Source organism: Dysidea avara, chromosome 1, assembly GCF_963678975.1.
Source record: "Dysidea avara chromosome 1, odDysAvar1.4, whole genome shotgun sequence".
Classification (NCBI taxonomy): Eukaryota; Metazoa; Porifera; class Demospongiae; order Dictyoceratida; family Dysideidae; genus Dysidea; species Dysidea avara.
Window position 1 is genome coordinate 16,400,374 of NC_089272.1, and position 15,628 is coordinate 16,416,001.

The 15,628-nt window shown below is 35.8% G+C and overlaps 2 protein-coding genes across 2 annotated transcripts in view; one reads left to right on the forward strand and one right to left on the reverse strand.

Annotated features, from left to right (window-relative positions):
- Window positions 1–2,056: 2,056 nt before the first annotated feature.
- On the reverse strand, window positions 2,057–3,425 carry LOC136248808 (uncharacterized). Its single transcript, XM_066040622.1, has 2 exons — window positions 3,294–3,425; window positions 2,057–3,243 (listed from the first exon to the last, which is right to left on the reverse strand). Exons 1-2 carry the CDS (start codon window positions 3,309–3,311, stop codon window positions 2,224–2,226), a joined length of 1,038 nt encoding a protein of 345 aa, XP_065896694.1. The 5' UTR covers window positions 3,312–3,425; the 3' UTR covers window positions 2,057–2,223.
- A 6,470-nt stretch (window positions 3,426–9,895) lies between these two features.
- The window catches only part of LOC136261846 (uncharacterized), a 67,348-nt gene continuing 61,615 nt past the window's right edge, over window positions 9,896–15,628 (forward strand). Inside the window, exons 1-3 of the mRNA XM_066055961.1 lie at window positions 9,896–9,908; window positions 9,970–10,161; window positions 10,351–10,515. Coding sequence (XP_065912033.1) covers window positions 9,896–9,908; window positions 9,970–10,161; window positions 10,351–10,515 — 370 coding nt within the window. The remainder of the gene's footprint in view (window positions 9,909–9,969; window positions 10,162–10,350; window positions 10,516–15,628) is intronic.

Below are 15,628 nucleotides of genomic sequence, written 5' to 3' on the forward strand. Positions count from 1 at the left end.
AAAATTCAAACATCAATTTAGAAGTCAAGAATCAAGATACGCAATTAGCACAAATTATTTTTAACATGTGTCATACCTCCTCTGGGGTTCACTTTATACAGTGTGTAGTCATAATTAATGTTATGTCCCAGTGTGTGGGAGAATCAAAGTGCCATATTGCATGGGCGATAACTAATTATCCCAGTATGTGGGTGTCAATTAGTGTACAGGAATAAAGCTCAAAACCAGCCATGTTACACAAATAGGCCTAGGAAGAGGTAGATGTGTTTAATGTTTAGTAGCTTGTGAGTGGCCATGATGTACATGTTAGATGAGTGAATACATCACTAAAATCAGCTTAATGGGCTGTGATTTGCAGTGGGATATTATGAAATAGATATCATCCCTGTACATACTGAGGGAATAGTTATCACCAGGACACAACTATCGACTTAAGCATAATACTACTGGGCAATGAGGCCTACATATCATCAGGCATAAAATACACTAATGGAGCAGTCAAGTAGTTTTAACTAGTTCAATGTGAATCCACTCTCAAAGCTCAATTTGTTCCTTGACAGTGCCTAACTGTATTATACTAGTTAATAAGTACAGGGTGTACCAATTTTACGCTTCATATTGGTGATTCAAAAAAATGGTCAATATAGTTCACATACTTACGCAAAAAGAATGAACATTTTTTTCACTTAATTTAACAGAAATATCATGTGATGATCATCATTGTATACACTAATTCTGGTTATGGCATATGGGCCATACACACACATGTAATGTCCCCTCATCAAGAAGTCATAGAGCAAATTTAAGAGATCAACTGTCACATACTCTAATAGAACAATCATTGCCGGGCCACTCTAAATTTTACAAACGTACTCTCAATTGGCACATTTTCTGTATATTCTTAAAGTAAATGTCTGAGCTACCATCACTGATACAGGGTCTTGTTTGTTTACAAGACTAAGCAGGATTATTGTAACTTTAATTATATCAAGTCTATATGAACCATATCTTCTCCTTTGCTCATAGCATTTCACAGCTAAAATTTATCTCAACTTTAGGTTAATCAAGGTAGTAAACTCTAAGGTGCCAGGATTTGATTTGTAGCGGATATCACCTTGCAGTGCCAGGAGCTTATAGTGCCTTGCAGAGCTTATAGTGCCTTGCAGCACTTATGAGATCCTGTGCAAGCTAATGATCAGTACGCTCCGTTACAGTGAAACTAGTACAATTCAACTAATTGCTGCCATTGTAGTGCCTCATGTTCTGCATGCATTGTTATAATCACAAACACACAGGCACATTTACACGTGGGTGGTGTTACAAACACACAGGCACATTTACACATGGGTGGTGTTACAATCACAAACACACAGGCACATTTACACATGGGTGGTGTTACAATCACAAACACACAGGCACATTTACACATGGGTGGTGTTACAATCACAAACACACAGGCACATTTACACATGGGTGGTGTTACAATCACAAACACACAGGCACATTTACACATGGGTGGTGTTACAATCACAAACACACAGGCACATTTACACATGGGTGGTGTTACAATCACAAACACACAGGCACATTTACACATGGGTGGTGTTACAATCACAAACACACAGGCACATTTACACATGGGTGGTGTTACAATCACAAACACACAGGCACATTTACACATGGGTGGTGTTACAATCACAAACACACAGGCACATTTACACATGGGTGGTGTTACAATCACAAACACACAGGCACATGTACACATGGGTGGTGTTACAATCACAAACACACAGGCACATTTACACATGGGTGGTGTTACAATCACAAACACACAGGCACATTTACACATGGGTGGTGTTATAATCACAAACACACAGGCACATTTACACATGGGTGGTGTTATAATCACAAACACACAGGCACATTTACACATGGGTGGTGTTATAATCACAAACACACAGGCACATTAATTACACATGGGTGGTTATTACAGTACGATAAGCAGCTACAATTAGTTATATAACAATTCATTATTATCAGAGTAGGGGTCAAGTTGAACAACTTTAGTTTGTCGTCTGTAGTTTACCACTTCTCATCATACACTGAGCCCATAATAAAATCTACATACATACATACATACATACATGCGTATTATACACCAATCACATTAAATTTCTTTCTAACACAATAATGCCACCACTTTCCAAGCCCTGAGCATTACAATTATTGCTGTATATCATGTATGTCATAGTAGTTATGTTGAAATAATCCAGCACTTGTAACTTGACGAGTTTTCTGAACTCTTGAAAGAACAAACAGGATACCAATTCTTTCTCCCAATATAAATACACTACCAATTGCAAAGTTGTAAATTGAATCAGTGAAATACGTAACAGTGTAATATACTACTGAATCGATTCCAGTTGAGCACATTAAAATTACAGCAATCTTTGCTAGCTGTTTGTTAATCTCTTTGCCTTTAATTGAATTGCGCTTAGAAAGAATGAAGAACAAGACCATGATCAATGAGAATAACAATATTGTAGTAAGCAAAATAACGGCAACCACCATTTTAGTGATGATGTCTGCAACTGAGTTTACCTGATGGAGCAACTTCCATGGGATACAATAATCATCGTCATTAATAAGAGTGACACCATCCAGGGTGAATATTAGGGCTCTAGGAAGATTAAGTAGGATACTGATTACAACGGATATTGTTAAAAATATCCAAAACATTTTGATTTTTTCCATTGAAGTCTTTTCTACTGCAGGTCTGATTTTCACACTATCATAAAATTTTGACCCAATAACCATAAACATTTCAATTATTAATAAATTAATACAACGCACTGTGACACCACTTGCGTTAGTTAAAATGATACATACTGTATTAGAAACAGGCCAGACAAACTCCATCAGTACATAGACAAAGAATACAGTAAAAGATGCTGTTTCTATTATAGCTGATGTCAATAGTAGTAGAAGTGACATTGAAGAATAAAGCTTTCGTCGAATCATGAAAACAATTAACACATTGTTTAGCAAAAATGCTGACACAGCAAATGATAGATTGATAATGTGTTCACTAACAGTAGTCTTTTCAGTATCTGGAGAACAAAATGTCTTACTACTCACATTGTGTTCAGTTTGCAATACAACTACATTATCTGTCTTACTACACCCAATAATAAACTGATCATCAAGGTAAACAATATCCAGTACATCTCCAGTCTTGATAATCTTTACAGTACAGTTATCAGCATGACAATATTGTGCAGTATTCACTGTACCAGTGATATCATCATCATACTGGACTGTACAATTGATAGTAGCTAGAGGACAACTAGTCACTGTAATGATAATCTGAGAGAACAAGACTATTGTTACTACTACAGCCAACAATGTTAACATACTGAGGTATGTACAAATCTACTGCTGAGTCAGCAAGCATACGTATACACAGTGTGAAGGTATGTGTGGGATGGATGGCCATCAATGATTAGCATGAGCTTATATGGAATTTTTCCTCATTGCCAAAAAAAGAATTGTTATACATGACAGATTTTCCAATGTTATTCATGGTGACCTGGTTACTAGGTCCACTCACATTTTTAGGGTGGAGTTTAGTTACTGTAGCTGTTATTGCTTGCAAAGTTAGTCGGCAAACAAGTCACCCATATGGGTTGCATAATAGTTGTATCAGTATAGACATTAATGAACTATTTTGGGGCAAAATCTAACATGCATATACAGTTACTGTACATGCATACATCACAGAGTTCATTCATTAGTACATATTAGCTAACTACATATTTCAATTTTTCTGTATAACTAAATTTACAAGCAGTGGAGTAATGCAAATTGTAATTGAACTGCTTTGGCTTCACAATTGCAATCCACAAACATCCAGGCTCATACACTGAATATCCATGTACTTCATCCTTTAATCTCCTGCAAAATCGTTTTACACTACTCTACACATTATTGCTTTATGTCTCCCACACAGTGACCGACACGTTTACAATCATCATTTTCACCACTAGTTCTCTATACTCCAGTGACCAGTGTCATCAATGTGATTATAATTATGAATTTGAAGTTGTTGTTTTTTTTAATTATGGTAACATGATTAGCAATCATTGGTGTTTCAATGGATGGTCACAACATTCAACTACAAGTAGAAAAAAAAATTGGTAGAGAAAAGCATAATAGAATTCTATATATATGATGATTTTATGATGGGAATAAGATGATTCATTGCCATGAGAAAGGATAATAGCACATGTATTGCTGTGCTTTAAATAAGACCAGCCAATATTATGGAAATTTATTTTTTTCTAAGAGGTTAAGTTGATCTAATAAAAACTAAATGGATTAGACAAAGCACATTCCATCAAGCTACAAAAAGATTACACATTATATTGTACATGTAAATTAATGTATGGGATAATATATGCTGGGAGGTGAAGAGTTAAAACAAGGCCATAGCTAATTATTATTTTTTATCTCTGTCCACATCATCATTTTCTTACCACACTTAGGATTTTTGTGCCATTGGAGGCTGAGTGCAGCTATTCAGTACCTTTTAAGGTTGCAATTGAATTCTGAGTCATTTAAGCTAGTTAATTCAGCTGTCCAGTTAATAACACTAATAATTCCACCCTCCTGCACTGCTATTTTGAATATTGGAGGAATGAGAAATTTTCAGGAGATTTTTGAATATAAAATGAAACTAGGGCTTGACACACATCAGTGACAGTGATGGTGATGAATCATGTACAGCCGGCTGGCAAATCATCAGTATTAGGGAGTGAATGTCTTATTTTGTTTTGAAGGGTGCATGATGCTTGTATCTGCGATGGAGAGTTCTATGGAATTTTATACGACGCATAAGATGATGATCAAAATAGTTTTTCACAGGAGTAAACAAACGCATAGCATTCATATGAGTACTGAAATCTTCAATAGTTTGCCATAATATTATGTATTACTCAATAGCTACATAATGATCAGATTGTAAGAAAGAATCTGTGTGTACCAGTAAGTGACAGGTCCTGTCTTCCAAATTAGGGAGAACTCAAGTAAGTCCAGGATTTTACCATGAAGTATTGGTTGGGATATTGATGAGCTGACTCAAGATAGTCTGGAAAGCTAGATTACAAAATTGATTTCAAGCAGGAGATTCAGAATGACCTGATAGTGTATCCCACTCAATGTGCAGAAAATTAAAATTGTCAAGTATATCTGAAACACTGCGCAACTTGAATTTGACAAGAAGTTAATTAAATTGTCATAATAAACAATAGTTGAACTTGAAGAGTATATACTAGGATACTACATACGTAAGTTATGAAGCATGTGTATTATATACGTAGGAATAAGCAGTTTATCTCGGTATGTAGCTAGCTATATATAGCTACATGACTTCAAAATTGCTTGCAATTTTTTGTTTCTGTTATTTGAACAATAGTAGAGCAGCATAGCACACATTTCGTCCACTTTGCAATACAATTATGAAATTTTCCACATAAATAGTAATCCTTGTACAACTAAGGTTCATTTCTTGCAGACAGATTACATCAGCAATAAGTCTAGAATGTGCACCAGCTCGAATTCTCTGTAACAAATTCTGGCAAAAACACCATTTTTTCAATAAAGTACTGTTCACATACTTGAGATGATATAATTGATGGTCTGTTTCTAGATTTGAATTATAATGTTAGGATCTATTATTTTGCATCAAAAGCAGTTTGATTTTGCAATCTTCTACTGGTTTAATGTATAATGTTATCCAAAAAACTTTATTGACGTACTGATATACGTAATCTCTGACACCATGTCAGTAATAGTTGTCAATGAATGGTATCATTACTGACAAGCCGGGAGAAGGGCTAGCAAGGGTGCAATGCCAAATTTTAAAGCAATGTTCCATAGATAATTGCACCAACTGTATCTATCAGTTTTGTGCCAATAGAATGTTGAGTATGGTATATAGCTGTGTGTCAGGGGGAACCTTTTTTTGTAGAGTTTGTAATCCAAAAGTTGAAATCATCTTTCAATTTTTTTATGAAAAAGAAGCAAAGGGCAAAGGCCAACTTTATAGTGAAATTACCAATTAGGTTTTTGTTCCCAGACCAAATGCAGTGATACTGAATAGTACTTCCAATAATAATTCTGATATGGAACTCAGTGATGGGCCAGCTCCAAATGACTCTGCATTTCATACAAATCCTTGAAGCATTGTCAACAAACTCAATCTTTTTCAATCACTATAGTTTATTCAAAGTCCTATTAACTCATTGGTCTAACAGAAATATGGCTCACTGATTATGATTCTGAAATTTTACCTTAAAATTTAAAATGACACCTCATTCTGTAAAGAACGCCCATTCCATGGTGGATGTGTATCAATAGCAGTTGATAACAAAATTCCTGTCGCAAGGTAACTTCACATGAAGATCTGGAAGTTGTTTGTATCCAGCAAATTAAGCTCTATTACAATTTGTGTACATGGACTATTGATCACTCATTAACCATGCAAAACAATTTTATATCATATATTGTAAACTCCAGTTATATCCAATACTTTGAAAAACCACACACAGTTATGACTGCATGCATAATTATCAAACTTTTGATGTGGGCTTTGTGAGTAACTATATATGTGACCGGGCCTGCGATAACAGGGCATGTGGGCACAAACTACACTGCGTCACTCTACAGGTCATATCTCAGTGCTGGAACAGAATATTTGTATTTTGTTACTTGCATCATAGAGCCAATTAAATTCTTACTACATGCTCAAAATTGCATTGCCATAACATAATGGTACAAAAAGTTATGAGTGACGAACGTTTGGAAAAGTAGGCAAAAATCATGTGCCCACATGCCCTATTTTCGCAGGCCCAGTCACATATATGCTACATAAACTATAGCTAGTGTAATAAAACACCAGCTTGCTGTGGTTAAGCATGTGGTGAAGTAGTGGATATACCAAGAATATAACTCTGTTAAAAACCAAACATAGTTAATGTTATGACTGCATGCACAATTAAGTTACATGTAAATGTACTTACTTGTGATCCAAATTATTGTCCAGTATGTTCTTTCCTTCGAACGTTTGATGTGGGCCTTGCCATACAGTACTATATATGTTGCATAAGCAGCCATTATAAAGTGTAGTAAAACACCAGCATGTTGTGTGGTTAAGCATGTGGTGAAGTAATGGATATACCAAGAATATATCTCTGGTATGTATAATACTGTAGTATTATGTTTATTAGCAACCATATACAGTCAAAGTTGTTGATGTAATATGAGCGGATTGATCATCATAATAGACTCACTTCAGGTACACATGTACATATTGCTATGTGTATCAAACAGTATACATTAGTACCGTCTATGCTTACCAAAAGTGATACCTATCACACCTAAAATATAGTCATATCTACTCTTCCAATTGCTATAGCTTATTAGCTACTTCTGCTCCACAAAAAAACATTGACAATGCTATTATAAATTTTGGAGTTGTTTTATTTGCAATATAATACTTTAGTGATTAAAGCTCATCAAAGATTTTTACTGAACATGTCAATGAATGTCAAATGGTTTTCTTGGGCACTTAGCATGCTAAGCATTTTGGTACAAACTGAGTAATGAAATTCATAAAGGAAAGGCTTTTTACACTACAAGGTGACACTCTTTCTACGTATATTTATTTGTGCTGTGAGAACATTCTCCTTATCCATCGACTGAAAAATCCTAAGCAGTGGATGATGCTTGCTGACTTTTCTCCTTCACTACATTAACTATAATGCTTTAATTCACGATAGTTTTTATAGAATCAATTCAGAACAGCTTGAGGAACAGCTTTAATAGCAACGCTGTTCATATTAAGTACCTCTAAAATAATTATCAGTTCCACAGCAGTGCAGCTTTCTACTTTGTGAACATTCCAAATGCCAATTGCAATATTTTCAGTGCTGACAGTGTTACGAAGTTGTACACATTGTATTAATCATACATGAAGTAATGTTCGATTCTAGGAGTCACCACATCCTGTTGTAGTAGTTAACTAGTTTTGTAGTAAACAACTTTCTTCTTACCAAAATTCCTAGTATGTCCATTAGTTATATACCACAAGCCACAAGTACTCATACCCCACTTAGTAAGTTGTTTTTTTATAACTCCAAGAGCTCAATATTTCATGTTGTTACATTACTGCTGCTTTTTTAATTTTATTTCTGCAGTTTGAACTGAGATTCATGTGGTCCAGGTGATGTCATTAACTCATTATAATATATGGATCAATAATTGGCACTCCTTCTCACCACATAAGCTTTTTAAAAACTTTGTGACTTGTTCTATAAATTTAAAGTGTTTACATGCAACTATTACTTTACATTATAAATTTATATATGGCCGCCTTGAATAAGTTTTTCTTGTTTAATTCTGCATGTATTTGATGTTAGATGGACTAATATTATTGTAATTTTTGTCACGTAACATGTCTCTAGGAATTATTTTTTAAAATGTAAGTTTTGGTTGCCATCACTTTAGGGGTGATCCCTATGCATAGACAGCACTAACATATACTGTTTGATACACATAACAAAGCAATATATTATATGTATATCTGAAGTGCACTTATATAATCAATCCACTCACATTGCTTCAACAACTGCCAGGGTGCAAAAATTAAATCCTTGTGTGATGAGCAAAACAAAAAGGCCATTGACTCAGTACCCACAACTTTTTCACTCCTCGTGTAAATTAACTGGACACAATATATGTTGAGAAAAGTTTTTGTATGCCAATGTTTTAATTTGGTGCAGAACAAGGCATTAACTACACTAGGTCACCATCTTTCTATATGCTATTAATTCATCAGAACACTTCCACTTATCCATTGACTAAGCATGCAGTAGATACAATGTTGCATGCTAATGGTGCCACCAGCTGCTAGTAGTGAGCTTTCTCATCTAGATAGATTTTAACAATGGTGAATACTACAGTAACTCCAATACATCGAATTTGCATAGTCTCACTAAAACTCAATCACTGTTCATACTATCAAGACAATAACATTACACACTATTATGGTGCACTATTACACGCTACTGAAAATCATAACTTCCTCTTAATTGGTTGCCAAGAAATGATAACATATATCATCATCGACATGGGTTTTCTTGTAGACAAAAATAACTTTGACTACATAACATGTATTTCTATGAAATACCACTGAGTATAAATGAATTAAAGTTGTGGTTATCAAGTCACTCTCACCTTTACACTATAAAAGAAGGCTCAGTGTAAATACTCCTCATTGGAGCCTTGTAAACATACTGAGTGTGGATAAAAGGCACCATGAATACTTTGGCTACTACTATAGTAGTCACAGCAGCATGTTTCATTGTTGCAGTAAGTATATACAAGTGTATTGTTGCGGTCACATATGTACTTATGCTCTTTTTTCACCACTTAGGTGCAAGGACAAGGTATGATAGCAAGAACCTGAGTATGCTTTCACTTTATAGTAAATTAGAACATACATAGTTACGTAGTTGGCTAGCTGTACTGTAGACAATTATCTGTAATAATTGCAGATGTTAGCTGCTGTATACACAAGTACATTACATTGTAAACAGTGTAGTGGTGTACAATGATTATTTCTAAACTATGTTTACATGCATAGGCACATCGCACAGAGTAATATATTTGCAAAATAGCATGTGTATTTCACCCAACAGTATAGAAATGCCAACTTCATGTCCATGCATGTAAGTGATCACTGTTATGACTTTAAACAGTTCTTGTACAGAGATTATTTCACTGTTGTGTACAACTATTAATTTTACTATAGCGAGCAAGCATGGTGTATATAGCCATGAATAAAGGATGTTAGAATTTATATTTAACAAAGCTAGCCATACCATCTAGATCTTCTATAACTATTTGCAGCTACTAGTTGTCCTAATGTTGTCAACTGCCCAAGAGGACATCAGGGAAAGATACATCAGCCAACTGGTCAGGTGTATTGTGAGCCAACGTGTGAAGTTGATAATGGAGGATGTCCTGCTGATAAAAAATGTTCACTAAGGAATGTAGAGTGTGAACAATGTCTACCAGGTCTACCAATTGTGGAGTGTTCAGGTTTGACTATATACCTTGCTGTATGAAGAGTTATTGATATTATTGTTGTGACTTAACTAAACTAAATTCTTTATGTATACATTACATTATACGAATCACTGTCAGTATAATGTTTCTGGATAGATAGCTATGGTGCCAAATGTATTATCTACAAGCTTATTGTTTTGTTTTTCTTGTTTTTTTTTCTAGAATATGATCCTTGTTCTCAGCCTGCTGATTATGGAGCATGTAACTGTTTTGTACCTAGCTACTTCTGGAACTCTACTAGTAAAAACTGTGAACTGTTTGCATACAGTGGTTGTGGTGGAAATCTGAATAGGTTTCCTGATCTTAACTCATGTAGCCAGAAATGTGGTGAGTGGCTGAGTATTAAAGTATTATGATCACACATTAGCATAATATGTATAAATTGCTTGCAAAGACAAATGCAAATTGAATCCTTATATAGGCAGCATTTATTAGTCTGGCAATGCACGTCCCTAGCAAGGGTCAGGTGCCCATAGATTTGTGTTTTAGAAACTTTGTTTTGAAGATATTGATTGCATCATCATTCTTTAAAGAAGCCTTAGACTATAAAGAAGCCATTTCATCTCAAAGTGACCTAATGATGTATCCATTATAGGGGCGTAACAACCACAGGTGCTCCGGGTGCTGGCGCACCCCCTGTAATTTTTGGTTTTAGAATTATACTACAAGGTGTGATCACGTGATTGTTCGTTAACGGCGAGTCGTCGACCAAAAACAATCGAAGTTCTTGCTAAGCCACGTCAGGCTAGGTCCCATAACATCGGTATAATGTAGCAAATAGTGTGATACTTATTAATTCAAGGACACCCGATAAGAACCGGATGCGGTCACGGGCAACTCCAGGGAAAAAAACCGCGCCAGTCAGTTCATCGATTTCTTTCGAGGATTTCTGTTGACTCTGTGCATAGGAGAGGACTCCGAAGAATGTTGAGACAGGTTAGTGCTTTAACTCAAATTTAGAAGAGGGTTCTATTGTTAATATCGAGTGGAAGATAGCGCTGTAATTATCAACATTATAATTCGGTTAGCTACTGCTTGTAATGCTGCACTGCATGGTGTTTGCTGTACTCATAGGCTATGCTTACAACCAGCCACTAGAAGTAGCTTAGTTAATGTTGATCCATTAGTAAGGATAGGAAGTCAGGTGAGAAAAAACGGTGCTGCTGGACCATGCAACCATGCAGCGTGGTACAAAAGATATCGCTCCTTGGCCGGATAGCTAATCGTTTGCACCATTCGGTATAAAGTTTACTGCAGTTTGTTCTTGGGTAAACGAACTTTTATCATCATATCTGCTGAAAATTCATCATTTCTAGCTGAAGGGTTGTGGTATGTGTGCTTATAGGCTAAAAAACTTGCTGATAATGCACATTCATCAGGAAAGAACTGCGAAGTTAGATCTAGCTAAAAAGTAATGCACTTGTCAATTTCATGCCCTCGCCCCCGGGCGTCCCCACACCCCAGGTGGGGATTTGACATTGCTTCTTGTCCCCACCCGGGACAATTCACAATTGTCCAATTCACTGACTGATTTTCGGTAGTTGCATTTCTAAACAATAAAATCGTACTTGCTATAATTTTACTAGCTATATAGGGCAGGTTTACTACTATAGTTGCATGCATGAAATATGCGCTTAGTTATCCTTGAGGTGTTGTCAAATCCCCTACTATGGGGGTGGGGACATATTGCTCCAGTAGTGGGGAATTTGACACCACGATTTGTCAAATCCCCTGTGTTCCCCCACCCCCGGGAAAGGGGGGGGCATGAAATTGACAAGTGCATAACTCTAGAAACTACTTCGTATTATTAATACTTTACCAGGGCCTAAAATAAAGCCTTACCGGCGGCCTTAACACTGCACAAATTTGTACTGTTTAATCTAAAGCATGTAGTGATAAAAGGTTAACTGTCAATCTTGTTCCCATTGAAATTGGTTGTTTAGGTCACTTTTTGTCAGAAACAATTGCTCAAATGGCTACTGCTTGTGAAATGCCAAAGAAAACCGTAAGATCCTTGTTTGAGCAGGCAGCTCGCATTGCTGTGTCCTGTTCTTACAGAATTTTTAATTCTAGAGCCTCCCCGGACTGGGATCTTTTAGACCACCTTAGGTAAACTTTAAGTATTACATATATATAGATATTATATAGATTTTTTTTTGGTGTATTATATAATTTAGTTTAATTTTAGTTAATGGAAGTCTTGCCAGGGCTCCTGTACTGATCCATCAGCACATGGTACCCCTGTGTCTAGGCCCCTATATGCTTGTAATGTATATTTTGTCTTAATCATTAAGACGTTTATTCTCTCTCTGGGAGTTTGTGTAGTGTTAATTTATAGGGCAATTGCCGTAACCAACGGTACAGTAGTACCGTTTAAGTAGGGATCGTGGTGAAAATTTTGCACGGCACCAAAAATTCCGTATTTAAAAATCATCCTAGGGACATTTTATACAACAAAATCCACCTTTATGGAATAGTACTAGTCCACATACGTAATATACGTTAAACATAACAAAACACTTACAGGTGGCCAGATACAGAATTTTAAAAAATTGCTTAAAGTCGAATTTTAGACTCACTGCTTTCAGAAGTGCTTAAGTCTCGGCGCTACTATAATAGGTACTCTAGCTAGATTATTATTATTGTTATTTTTTATATTGTGCAGACCTCAAAAAGAGTGTAGTGCACAAAAAAGAAACAACAACAAAACAATAGTATATATATATATTTACAATCATTCTATTATTAAACAGTCTCTAAACCAGCTAGGCTGTGCTTGAATTGTTCGATCTCTGTTAACTCTATCACGTGTTGGGATAAGGAATTCCAAATTTTAATAGCGGATGGGAAAAAGGAGTATTTGTAAGAATTTATCCATGTCATTGGTAACATAAATCTTTTACTGTGGCCTCTGGTGTGGTAGATATCAGGGTTAGGAGTAAGGAGAATGTCAGCATTTATATCAATCTGGTGGGTTATAATCTTGTAGCCTTCTGCTCATTTCTACATCTGGTTAACGTGGGCCAATTCAGGTTGGATAACATTTCAGTTACACTAGCATATCAGGAATCATTGTTGGTAACAAATCTTGCTGCTCATCTTTGAACATTTTTGATAGCCTCAATGTCTCTGTGTGTGTAGATATCTGCAACTTCACGATTGGGATCTCATTTGCGATAGGTTCAGACCATACCCCTCAAATAAAGATGTAAGTGGACTAATAGCGATAGATTATGGAGACCCTACCTCTTAACAATCTAACTATACTTAACAGTAAACAAGATCACCTCACCCCTTATTGGTCTAGCTATAGCTGCACACTGCACACCCCTTGGCTGACCCAAGATATACTCTAATACAACAGTCACTCTAATATAACAGTCATGTATGATAGAACAAGTACAAGTTACATTGTTCTGGTAGACATATTTTTATAAGAAAAAGAAGCAAGCACAATATAAAAGCATTATTGTTCTTAAGGGTGCCCCTCAGCAACAGCAAGGTCAACAGCTCGAGGCACACAGGGATGCTTGGACGTGATCCCCTGATGCACATTATTGAAGAGTGCAGCAAGGAGAACTCCAAACTACAGAAAAGCCAGCCCATAACCACAGAATATAGGGAACTCCACTTCTCACTAACAAATAGGCAAGATGTTTATAAGCGATGGTATCTGCCTCCCCATACCTACAGATATGGAAAACACAAGTGGACTAATACAAGTTACTAGCTGTGCCACAACAAAAACCTAAACAAACTAGTTTTTTTTTTAAATAAAAATAATAAAGTATGGATCTATGCAATAAAAAGTAGTGAAACAAGAGATGAATGATGGTATTACAGCATAGCTCAGTGGGAAAGTCCCTACTTTGGCACATTAGTTATTATTGTTTTGTTCAATGCCAAAGTAGGGACTTTCCCACTGAGCTATGCTGTAATACCATCATTTATCTCTTGTTTCACTACTTTTTATTGCTTAGATCCCTACTTCATTTTTAAATTAACTTTTTTTTTTAAATATAAGAATATATAACATGACTACACATCATCACCAAGTGTATACTCTGGGATAAGATAAGTACTATCATATTTAGCTCTGGCTTTGTAGTTTCTTTGGAAACAAAGTCTTCCGATGGCTACCATGCTGTTCTGGTAGCTGCACAATCGCAAGTATACACACTTGCGCTTTGGCTATATAGAAAAAATCGATCAATCGTATAAGGTTGCAAAAAATTAATATTTCTACAAATATTGCCTTTTGTCCAAAATCAAGGGTTTTACAAAATTTGTAAACTACAAAAATTTGGAGCCATATGGTAGAACAGTCGCTGAAATGTTGCACCTAATAGGCCTTTTATTAACGTGGGGAATTGAACCTTAGTCATGTATTGGGGTACAGATTATAATCGCAACATTCACACAGTTCAGCACGCAGCCTTTTTGAATGTCCTGTGGTATTACTATAGAATAATCAATATTCATTCACTTCCTTGCTCCCACTTGTACACTTACAAGTTTTCTCTGCTCTGTTTCAAACTTTTAGTCCATATCTAGACTGATATTAGTAGATAGCTACTAGCTACCTGTAGTCACAACTTTGTAATAGCATTTGCTAATATAATTATTATATAAGACTCAGTGTAGTTGTAATTACGTAATACAACATTTCTTTATTCAAAAAACAACTGGACTTTTGCTGGGAACACAAGTTAGGATATGGATATGAACAAAGACCTAGTGCCTAAACTTATTTTTGCATAGTTTATCCTGTGTTTGTATATCCATAAACAAATAATAATAATAACTGTGGGTATAGTTCACCTATAGACCTTTAAGTTCTTTATACAGCATGCGCATATTTATTATAAAAGTCTTTTACTGAAATAAGAGAACAAGTATACTCACAAAACATTGGATTTCACTCATTCAGACTCATTATGTTTGTGGCTTAGCAATGATGCAGTGCATAGGTGCTGAATGAGTTTTATGTGTCAAGACACATACATGTATCATTAGCAATCTCAGAGCATTTAAAATCATTTTCCAGGGAACATGTCCCTCAGACCCCTAGCTCATTGTAATACAATGGCAGCCATTGTAATACAATGGCAGATCATGTCGGATCAATTTTGACTTTGATCTGACAATGTCAGATCGACAAAAACTAGTTATAATCTCCTCTGAATGTATACAGTAGGTTTCACAAACAGAGGTTTTCAAATTGGACAGCTGCCATGTAGTAGAGGACAACCAATTTGTACAGCTACCATGTAGTCGCAGACAACCAATTAGAAAACCTCTGTATGCAAAATCTGTCATGAGCTTTCATAAGAAGTTGACCGTGATCAGTAATATACTTGCATTGTGAGTGAGGCTACGGGCAGCTGGTTCGCAGCCTTTTAGTTTCAGTCGAAACCTTTGTTCAGTAAAGAGCAGCATC